This window comes from Nerophis lumbriciformis, linkage group LG17, assembly GCF_033978685.3.
Source record: "Nerophis lumbriciformis linkage group LG17, RoL_Nlum_v2.1, whole genome shotgun sequence".
Lineage (NCBI taxonomy): Eukaryota > Metazoa > Chordata > Actinopteri > Syngnathiformes > Syngnathidae > Nerophis > Nerophis lumbriciformis.
Genome location: NC_084564.2, coordinates 5796854 through 5808928, shown reverse-complemented (window position 1 = coordinate 5808928; position 12075 = coordinate 5796854). Strand labels below are relative to the sequence as shown.

The window sequence follows — 12075 nt, the reverse complement described above, 5'->3', positions numbered from 1 at the left end:
TTTCTGTGGTTTAAGGTAAGATAAGATAATCCTTTATTGATCCCACAACAGGGAAATTTGGGTTACTTTGTTTACGTGTTTCAAATATTGGTAAAAGAGAAAATTAATTTTCTTGAAAAGTGAAACATTTGTTATCCTGGCATTAATAGTACTGTGATTCTGTATGGTATCCATCATTAGTTAAAACTAATATAGTTTTCCAAAAACAAAATCTGGTTTAGTGTTCCTTAGGATGACATTTTTCATACAGCATGATTATAAAACATTATTACCTTAAAGTATGATTCACATTCAGAGTTTTCCATCCTTCTATATATGGTAGTTGGAGTTGCAGACAACTTCATTCATACTTGCCAACCCTCCCGAATTTTCCGGGAGACTCCCGAAATTCAGCGCCTCTCCCGAAAACCTCCCGGGACAAATATTCTCCCGAAAATCTCCCGATTTTCAGCCGGAGCTGGAAGCCACGCCCCCTCCAGCTCCATGCGGACCTGAGTGAGGACAGCCTTTTCTTTATGACAACAGGGTGACAAGAACTAAATCATCCAGACTAGAGATACATTATATTATTATGTTTATCATACCTAAAAATAAATATATTTATTAATTTAAAAAAATAAAAAAAATTAAAAAAAATTTACTATATTTTGCTAAAAACATCAAAATTAATTGTATTTTTATTTGTATTTTTTCTGACTCCTTATTACATCCAGCCATAGAATTATACATAAAAATAAACATATTTGAAATAATTAATTTTAAATTATCATAATAATTCATTTAAAATGACCATATTTAATTATTAAAATAATTGCTTGTTTATCAACAACTTTAGCATTTTATTCATTACATTTTGAAGCTCTCAGAAGTCAAGTTATGTTATATTCCTTAAGATTTATTTATGCAAGTTTGAAGTATCAATTATCTAAACACAGTTTTGTTTGCATATTTTCAGGATATATATATATATATATATATATATATATATATATATATATATATATATATATATATATATATATATATATATGTATATGTATATGTATGTGTGGGGAAAAAAATCACAAGACTATTTCATCTCTACAGGCCTGTTTCATGAGGGGGGGTACCCTCAATCATCAGGAGAAATCTCCTGATGATTGAGGGTACCCCCCCTCATGAAACAGGCCTGTAGAGATGAAATAGTCTTGTGATTTTTTTTCCCACACATACATATATTGCGCTCTACTACGGTATCGAGCACTATTTTTTGGATAACCTTATTAAGACATATATATATATATATATATATATATATATATATATATATATGAAATACTTGACTTGGTGAATTCTAGTTGTCAATATACTCCTCCCCTCTTAACCACGCCCCCAACCACGCCCTGCCCCACCCCCGACCACGCCCCCCCCCCCCCCCCCCCCCCCCCCACCTCCCGAAATCGGAGGTCTCAAGGTTGGCAAGTATGACTTCATTACTGCTAGATAGCAGTTTTCAGTCATGTCACAGAAGATGCAGGATTTGCTTGAACATTTAAGTGGTGAAACTTCCTATAAGAGGACAGCTGTAGTGCTGTATTCTGACCATCATGTCATATTTCATTTCAACTTTTTTTTTTTTTTTTTAAATGGTCCTCAGTAGTCACGTACAAATTTGTGTGAATTATGCAAAATTATTTAAACGTGAACCATATTAACTATTTTTCCCCAGGGCCCCCAGTAAGAATGATCAGCACATTACTTCATCAATCCAGAGATTTAAAGACGTGTGTTATGCCTCCACAACCTGTAGAAAGGGTGGTCCCCACAAGTGATGTACTAAAACTTGGTCCCAATTCCAAATGATAACTAGTATGTGTGTGTGTGTGTGTGTGTGTGTGTGTGTGTGTGTGTGTGTGTGCAGTCAAACACTCCTGGTGAGGATAATCGATGATGAAGAATACGAAAAACACGAAAACTTCTTCATCGTCTTGGAGGAGCCACGCTGGCTGAAGAGAGGAATCTCAGGTAACCTCATCACTCTCAGACAACAGGCGTAGCTCACACTACACACACACCAAGGTACACTCGCACACTTCACACTCCAAGCCCCGGGGGCTTTTTGCCCCACAGTTCGATCATTATCGGCCCTCTGCATTTTGTCGAAAGTAAATAGCTATTTATAAGATGTATGAATAAATGTTAGATGATCATGCTCAGTCACCTATAACCATGTGTTAGGAATAACACCAAATAGTAACGGCACAACTGACACTGTTACTTTTTCATATAGTTGATGTAGACGCCCATATTTGCTGTACAGATTTACTTTACAAAAGAGAAGTGTGGGCATACTTGCCAACCTTGAGACCTCCGATTTCGGGAGGGGGTGGGGAGGGCGTGGTCGGGGTGGGACGGGGGCGTGGTTGGGGGCGTGGCTAAAAAGGGAGGAGTATATTTACAGCTAGAATTCACCAAGTCAAGTATTTCATATAAGGCTCCAGCAACCCCAAAAGGGAATAAGCGGTAGAAAATGGATGGATGGAAGTATTTCATATATATATATATATATATATATATATATATAAGAAATACTTGATGTTCAGTGAATTCTAGCTATATATATATATATATATATATATATATATATATATATATATATATATATATATATATATATATATATATATGTGTGTGTGTATATATATATATATGTATTTTATTATATATATATATATATATATATATATATATATATATATATATCCTTCCATCCATCCATCCATTTTCTACCGCTTATTCCCTTCGGGGTCGCGGGGGGCGCTGGAGACTATCTCAGCTACAATCGGACGGAAGGCGGGGTACACCCTGAACAAGTCGCCACCTCATTGCAGGGCCAACATAGATAGACAGACAACATTCACACACTAGGGCCAATTTAGTGTTGCCAATCAACCTATCCCCAGGTGCATGTTTTTGGAGGTGGGAGGAAGCCGGAGTACCCGGAGGGAACCCACGCAGTCACGGGGAGAACATGCAAACTATATATATATATATATATATATATAAAAGAAATACTTGAATTTCAGTGTTCATTTATTTACACATATACACACACATAACACTCATCTACTCATTGTTGAGTTAAGGGTTGAATTGCCCATCCTTGTTCTATTCTCTGTCACTATTTTTCGAACCATGCTGAACACCCTCTCTGATGATGCATTGCTGTGTGGCACGCACAAAAGTGCTTTCATCAAATGCACTAGATGGCAGTATTGTCCTGTTTAAGAGTGTCACAACATTGCTGTTTACGGCAGACGAACCGCTTTACGGTATACAAAAACGTGACTGCTGTTGTTGTGTGTTGTTACGGCGCTGGGAGGACGTTAATGAAACTGCCTAACAATAAACCCACATAAGAAACCAAGAACTCGTCCTCCATCATTCTACAGTTATAACGTGATTGGGCAGTCACACCGTTTACATTGTAGGTTAGCGGACTCAGGTCCTCATGGACCTGAGTCCGCCTGAATTTCGGGAGATTTTCGGGAGAAAATTTGTCCCGGGAGGTTTTCGGGAGAGGCGCTGGATTTCGGGAGTCTCCCGGAAAATCCGGGAGGGTTGGCAAGTATGAGTGTGGGATACTTCTCTTGTTGCCTTATTTGTATTTGACTTTATTGAATGGATTTATATTAATGTTTGGCGTTACTTTTACGTACGTTATAGTCACCGATACATTTGATGTAACATGGCACGCCACTTTTGATGTGGTTCTATGTCAACAAGAGAGCGTCAGAAGCACAGCAAGTTGAATGAAGGAAGCACCTTTTTTATTAGTGCAAGCAGCACTCCAAATTAACTTGATATCCACAGGAATAGGCGACAGATACACAGCAAACTTACCACACAGCGTGTCCGTGCTTTCTTTCTCTCGGTCTCCTCGTGTGTGTGTGTGCTTCTGCTCCCAGCCGCCGTCTCCCCCGTCGTGGCCCCGACCGCTGCTGTCAGCTGGGCTTCGAAGCAGGGCCATACACACTCCATTCCCACAGGAGGCGCGCCGACCACGCCCCCCTCCACAATTAGTTTCACATTGTAGCTCTAATTGCTGGTATAAACGAACCTTTGATATAAAACATTTTTTGAGTTTCACCTGTAAGTGTTCCTAATTGAAGTGAATTATATTTATATTTATATTTTCTCTCGTGACTCAGAGTGCTTTACATTGAGAAACACATTATCTACATTTAAGCTACATTTATATTCAAGGAGCTTTATTTGTCATACCCGTACACATTCGCACATATACGATACGAAATTTGAATTCAGGTCCTTGCGAGTGTTAGGAAAAACAGTAATAAATAATATATAGGCATTACCATAAGGCACTTAACAAGATTAGCTGGCGAAAGACGCTGTGTGGAATGATATATATATAAGGGGAGGAGCGGGGAAGAAACGAGAGCAGTGGGAGACTATGTAGCGTTCAGCAGTCTGACAGCTTCAGGGAAGAAAGCTGTCTCTGAGCCTGGTGGTTTTACTCCTTATGCTTGCCTGCGGGGAGGGGTTGAAAGAGTCCTTTTACCATGAATTGATTTACGTGGACCCCGACTTAAAAAAGTTGAAAAACTTATTGGGGTGTTACCATTTAGTGGTCAATTGTACGGAATATGTACTGTACTGTGCAATCTACTAATAAAAGTTTCAATCAATCAATCAATCCTTCATGATGCCGAGGGCCCTCCCCCCGCATCTCTGCGCGTAAAGTCCTGAGGTGTTGCACAGAAGACCGTGGGAAGCAGCCTTCACCACCCTCTGCAGAGTCTTCCTCTCCGCCGTAATGCAGCTGCCGTGCTCTCCACCACACAGTTGTATAATCTCTTTAGGACTGAGCTCCCAAGTCCAGATCGCCCTAGCTTCCTGAGGAAATAGAGTCGGTGCTCTCGGCACCTCAAGCTGGACACCACTTCCACAGCTGCTCCTCCGATGTCCAGGAGAGGAGGGGTGCCTCTGTCCCTTCTGAAGTCGACCACCGTCTACTTGGTCTTCTTCACATTGATGTAGAGCAGGGGTGTCAAACTCAAATACAGAGTGGGCCAAAATTTAAAACTGAACAAAGCCGCGGGCCAAGGTTGAACAAATTAACCTTTTAATAGGGACCCAAACAAGTTTTGCATTGAATATTGAACAAGCAAGGCTTATATAACTTTATAGTGACATGCAAAATCAAGTTTCAAATAATAATAATAATAATTAAAAAATATCAATGGTATATGGTATGTGGTTCCTCTCTTTAAGAAGGGGAACCGGAGGGTGTGTTCCAACTATCGTGGGATCACACTCCTCAGCCTTCCCGGTAAGGTCTATTCAGGTGTACTGGAGAGGAGGCTACGCCGGATAGTCGAACCTCGGATTCAGGAGGAACAGTGTGGTTTTCATCCTGGTCGTGGAACTGTGGACCAGCTCTATACTCTCGGCAGGGTCCTTGAGGGTGCATGGGAGTTTGCCCAACCAGTCTACATGTGCTTTGTGGACTTGGAGAAGGCATTCGACCGTGTACCCCGGGAAGTCCTGTGGGGAGTGCTCAGAGAGTATGGGATAACGGACTGTCTGATTGTGGCGGTTCGCTCCCTGTATAATCGGTGTCAGAGCTTGGTCCGCATTGCCGGCAGTAAGTCGGACACGTTTCCAGTGAGGGTTGGACTCCGCCAGGGCTGCCCTTTGTCACCGATTCTGTTCATAACTTTTATGGACAGAATTTCTAGGCGCAGTCAAGGCGTTGAGGGTATCTGGTTTGGTGGCTGCAGGATTAGGTCTCTGCTTTTTGCAGATGATGTGGTCCTGATGGCTTCATCTGGCCAAGATCTTCAGCTCTCACTGGATCGGTTCGCAGCCGAGTGTGAAGCGACTGGGATGGGAATCAGCACCTCCAAATCCGAGTCCATGGTTCTCGCCCGGAAAAGGGTGGAGTGCCATCTCCGGGTTGGGGAGGAGATCTTGCCCCAAGTGGAGGAGTTCAAGTACCTCGGAGTCTTGTTCACGAGTGAGGGAAGAGTGGATCGTGAGATCGACAGGCGGATCGGTGCGGCATCTTCAGTAATGCGGACGCTGTATCGATCCGTTGTGGTGAAGAAGGAGCTGAGCCAGAAGGCAAAGCTCTCGATCTACGTTCCCATCCTCACCTATGGTCATGAGCTTTGGGTCATGACCGAAAGGACAAGATCACGGGTACAAGCGGCCGAAATGAGTTTCCTCCGCCGGGTGGCGGGGCTCTCCCTTAGAGATAGGGTGAGAAGCTCTGTCATCCGGGGGGAGCTCAAAGTAAAGCCGCTGCTCCTCCATATCGAGAGGAGCCAGATGAGGTGGTTCGGGCATCTGGTCAGGATGCCACCCGAACGCCTCCCTCGGGAGGTGTTTCGGGCACGTCCGACCGGTAGGAGGCCACGGGGAAGACCCAGGACACGTTGGGAAGACTATGTCTCCCGGCTGGCCTGGGAACGCCTCGGGATCCCCCGGGAGGAGCTGGACGAAGTGGCTGGGGAGAGGAAAGTCTGGGCTTCCCTGCTTAGGCTGCTGCCCCCGCGACCCGACCTTGGATAAGCGGAAGAAGATGGATGGATGGATGGATGGATATCAAATACAATTTAAATAAAAATTGAATGCCTCTTTTCTATTTGCAGCCTTCTGAGGTAAATATCAACATTAACTTTTTCCACAGGCTAATAAATTTGAAAATAAAATAACAATGAATAAACCAACCATTCAGGACTTTAAACTGCTCCGTTTGCAACACACTGATCTAATCTGATGTGCCCAAGCCAGATACCTGCCATCTTTTCTTGGATGCTAGTTCATTAATGTCGGGGCTCAGGCTTTGAGCTGAGGCAACCTTCATTATCGAACGAAGGTGTTCATCAGTCATTATATCTCGTAGTCCGCCGGGACCACAGTCTTGGGGGCGTGCCTTAAAGGCACTGCCTTTAACGTCGACTACGAGCTGTCGTCACGTCTGCTTTTCATCCATTCTAACAAACAACGTGCCGGCCCGATCACAAAATATGTGCGGCGTCTGTATGCACAAACATGTAAATGCAAGGCATACTTAATCAACAGCGATACAGGTTACACTGAGGGTGCCCGTATAAACAACTTTTACACTGTTAGAAATATACGCCACACTGTGTGAACCCGCACCAAACAAGAATGACAAACACATTTTGGGAGAACATAATTTTCAACCCATATTCAGTTGAATATGCTACAAAGACAACATATTTGATGTTCAAACTGATAAACATTATTTTTTTTGCAAATAATCATTAACTTTAGAATTTGATGCCAGCAACACGTGACAAAGAAGTTGGGAAAGGTGGCAATAAATACCGATAAAGTTGAGGAATGCTCATCAAACACTAATTTGGAGCATCCCACAGGTGAACAGGCAAATTGGGAACAGGTGGGTGCCATGATTGGGTATAAAAGTAGATTCCATGAAATGCTCAGTCATTCACAAACAAGGATGGGGCGAGGGTCACCACTTTGTCAACAAATGCGTGAGCAAATTGTTGAACAGTTTAAGAAAAAACTTTCTCAACCAGCTATTGCAAGGAATTTAGGGATTTCACCATCTACGGTCCGTAATATCATCAAAGGGTTCAGAGAATCTGGAGAAATCACTGCACGTAAGCAGCTAAGTCCGTGACCTTCGATCCCTCAGGCTGTACTGCATCAACAAGCGACATCAGTGTGTAAAGGATATCACCACATGGGCTCAGGAACACTTCAGAAACCCACTGTCAGTAACTACAGTTGGTCGCTACATCTGTAAGTGCAAGTTAAAACTCTCCTATGCAAGGTGAAAACCGTTTATCAACAACACCCAGAAACGCCGTCGGCTTTGCTGGGCCTGAGCTCATCTAAGATGGACTGATACAAAGTGGAAAAGTGTTCTGTGGTCTGACAAGTCCACATTTCAAATAGTTTTTGGAAATTGGACGTCGTGTCCTCCAGACCAAAGAGGAAAAGAACCATCCGGATTGTTATAGGTGCAAAGTTGAAAAGCCAGCATCTGTGATGGTATGGGGGTGTATTAGTGCCCAAGACATGGGTAACTTACACATCTGTGAAGGCGCCATTAATGCTGAAAGGTACATACAGGTTTTGGAGCAACATATGTTGCCATCCAAGCAACGTTACCATGGACGCCCCTGCTTATTTCAGCAAGACAATGCCAAGCCACGTGTTACATCAACGTGGCTACATATAGTAAAAGAGTGCAGGTACTAGACTGGCCTGCTTAGTCCAGACCTGTCTCCCATTGAAAATGTGTGGCGCATTATGAAGCCTAAAATACCACAACGGAGACCCCCGGACTGTTGAACAACTTAAGCTGTACATCAAGCAAGAATGGGAAAGAATTCCACCTGAGAAGCTTCAAAAATGTGTCTCCTCAGTTCCCAAACGTTTACTGAGTGTTGTTAAAAGGAAAGGCCATGTAACACAGTGGTGAACATGCCCTTTCCCAACTACTTTGGCACGTGTTGCAGCCATGAAATTCTAAGTTAATTATTTGCAAAAAAGAAAATAAAGTCTATGAGTTTGAACATCAAATATCTTGTCTTTGTAGTGCATTTAATTGAATATGGGTTGAAAAGGATTTGCAAATCATTGTATTCCGTTTATATTTACCGTATTTTCCGCACCATAAGGCGCCCTGGGTTATAAGCCGCGCCTTCAATGAACGGCATATTTCAAAACTTTGTCCACCTATAAGATGCCCCGTGTTATAAGCCGCATCTAACTGCGCTAAAGGAATGTCAAAAAAACAGTCAAATAGGTCAGTCAAACTTTAATAATATATTAAAAACCAGCGTGATGTGGGCGCGCACGGAGTCGTATATCAACATGGACGGAGCTGCGTGAAAAAAGCCACCCGGCCTCTTCGCGTAAACTTAAACTTACCTTAACCACTCGCTCATCTTTTCTTCATCCATCCCTTCGAGTTAGCTTTTATGATGACGCCGGCTGGAAAGGTCTCTTTTGGCAAGGTCTTCCTTTTGAATATCACCATGGGTGGAAGTTTCTGGCCATTAGCATGGCAAGCTAGAACCACAGTGAAGGATGACTTCTCATTCCCTGTGGTGCGAATATTCACCGTACGTGCTCCCGTTGTATCCACAGTGCGGTTCACAGGAATATCAAAAGTCAGTGGAACCTCGTCCGTCCATGTTGATAATGTTCTCTGGCCGGATCTTTTTTTCAGCTATCTTGTTTTTACAATATGCACGGAAAGTAGCCAGCTTTTCTTGAAAGTCTTTAGGCAGTTGCTGTGAAATAGTAATCCGTGTGCGGATGGAGAGATTGCGTCTTTTCATGAACCGGATCCCTGTTGCTTAGTAGGAGCCATTTTGTGGTCTTTACAGATGTAAACACACAAAGGAAATGAAACGTACGGTAATATCCGCGCACTTTTTCTTCTTCTACGCGGGCGGGTGGTTGCTTACAGTAGAAGAAGAAGCGCTTCCTGTTCTATGGGGGCGGGTGCTTACCTTGGCGGTTGCTTGCGTAGAAGAAGAAGCACTTCCTCTTCTACGGGGAAAAAAGATGGCGGCTGTTTACCGTAGTTGCGAGACCGAAACTTTATGAAAATGAATCTTAATATTTATCCATATATAAAGCGCACCGGGTTATAAGGCGCACTGTCAGCTTTTGAGAAAATTTGTGGTTTTTAGGTGCGCCTTATAGTGCGGAAAATACGGTACCTCTAACACAATTTCCCAACTCATATGGAAACGGGGTTTGTACATACACCCGACACGCCAAACATGTACAACAAAGCCAAGTTTCGACAAACGGGAGAAGAGTTTGTGTTGGTTTTCATGGTGCAAACAGGACGTGACGGGATGACTCATGTGAGCGTCTAGTGGACGAGCCATTTAACTTATAGAGTGTTCTCCTCCCTCCCTCTTTGCCTTCATCACAGCCCTGCTGCTCAGCCAAGGTAAGATGGCTCCTTTGTGTCTATAAGTAAACACGGCGCCAACTAATCCTCCTACCAAATTTGCTGCAACGTTCCCTCAGCCTCATTCTGTTCACTCAGCTTGCTTTTTGTTTGCTTTCCTTCTAACCGTCAGCTCCCAATTATTGTTGTTGTTTGGAAATGACTGCATGGCAGGAAGCAGATGTTTACAAAAAAAGCCCGATGTCCTGCTGCTTTGCCACCAGCCTTCTCGCTTTATCACTTTGATTACGTGCTGAGTTAGCGTGCTTTTATCCACCCTGCATGCTGTCTTTGTCATCATTTCTTTGTACCTTACCTGTAGTTATCTGTGCAACAATGCATGCCCACATAATGGATGACAATGGGGTTGTGAGACGTCCTCAAGTGTAGTGTGACATGCGTGTAATTGTGTCCTAATTCTTTCCTCAGAGGGGGCGGAGGGTCAGATGAGCGCGGAGGAGGAGGAGGCCCGTCGGATCGCTGAGATGGGGAAGCCCATCCTGGGAGAGCACAGTCGCCTGGAGGTGGTCATTGAGGAGTCCTACGAGTTCAAGGTGTTGACTTTATTCTATTTCATTCTTTGTGATGCAGGATATCTTAGTTCAGTGTTTTTCAACCACTGTGCCGCGGCGCAGTCGTGTTGTGTTGTTGTTGTTGAGTGTCGGTGCTGTCTAGAACTGTATAATACTCTTCCATATCAGTAGGTGGCAGCCAGTAGCTAATTGCTTTGTAGATGTCGGAAACAGCGGGAGGCATGGTGCAGGTAAAAAGGTATCTAATAGAATAGAATAGAAAGTACTTTATTGATCCCTGGGGGAAATTCAGCACCTAATGCTTAAACCAAAAATAAACAAAAGGTGAGTGCCCCTAAGAATGTCATGACTTGGTCCTTGGGTTTAGTTTTTCCAGAAGGCAACGGAAAGTTGGCTCGGGCGAGACGGGAATGTGAGTACATAAATGTGGGATGTCGCCAGAAAGACAAACTGAAAACAATGAACTTAAATAGTACAGACATGATTAGTGAAAACAGGTGCGTGACTCAAAGCGCGAAACAGGTGCGTGACGTGACAGGTGAAAACTAATGGTTGCTATGGTGACAAAACAAACAAAAGTGCACAAAAAGTCCAAAAACAAAACCGAACATGACTAAAACAAAACATGATCACACAGACATGACAAAGAAAAGACGTTGAAGCTTAGAGACTAAAACTGAACTGGCTACAAAGTCAACAAAAACAGAATGCTGGACGACAGCAAAGACTTGCTGTGGAGCAAAGACGGCGTCCACAATGTCACCCACATCTGCGGTCCTCTCAAAAGTTTCTCATTGTCATCCCACTGGGTTGAGTTTTTTTCCTTGCCCTTTGAGACACTTGTGATTTAGGGCTACCGTATTTCCTTGAATTAGCGCCGGGGCGGTAATTAATTTAAAACCTCTTCTCACTCCGGCGCTTACCAAAGGCATGCGGTAAATGTAAGCATGCGCTAATTATTTTAAAACCTCTTCTCACTCTGTCGCTTACCAAAGGCATGCGGTAAATTTAGGCCTGCGCTTATAAATTTGAGTGTGATGTAAGGATACCATCATGAAAAGCACATTTAAGAAAAAAAACGTTATTATGGTCTTACCTTTACTTATAAATGAAGTCCATGCGCAGCTCCTTCTGACCAAAAGCATCGATAACTTGTTTATAGAAGTCTTCCTTATCTTTCTTCAGTTTTAAAAGTCTCTCTGTCTCGATGGAGCTCTTCCTTTAATTATTACCTCCTGCTTCGATTGAAAGTCCAGTTTAGAAAACTGTTTTGTTTTAGATATGTAATCCTCCATGTTAAAAGTGCAAGCGAGAGGAAAAAATAAACTGTTGCTGCTTGTTGTCACTTCTTCTGCAGCCGAGTAGTCGCAAGAAGGATCACTAGCGCCCTCTACCACCAGGAGGCGGGAGTCATTTAATGACTCATATTTGACACATGCAGCTACGGTATATTAATAAAACATAGCTGCTTACTGTTCTTTTTAGCATATTCAATAGCTTGGACCTTAAATCCTACTGAAGAGCTCTTTATCTTCTTCCCTTTTTGAAAATGATGACAGGTGAAGT

The 12075-nt window shown here is 43.0% G+C and overlaps 1 protein-coding gene across 8 annotated transcripts in view; it reads left to right on the top strand.

Annotated features, from left to right (window-relative positions):
- Window positions 1-12075, top strand: part of slc8a2b (solute carrier family 8 member 2b) — a 344572-nt gene that overhangs the window by 300220 nt on the left and 32277 nt on the right. For 6 of the 8 annotated variants that reach the window (XM_061972298.1, XM_061972296.1, XM_061972299.1 and 3 more), the window contains 3 exons: window positions 1901-2004; window positions 9959-9976; window positions 10406-10530. In XM_061972298.1, coding sequence (XP_061828282.1) covers window positions 1901-2004; window positions 9959-9976; window positions 10406-10530 — 247 coding nt within the window. The remainder of the gene's footprint in view (window positions 1-1900; window positions 2005-9958; window positions 9977-10405; window positions 10531-12075) is intronic. The other 2 variants (XM_061972302.1, XM_061972297.1) reach the window with 1 other exon arrangement.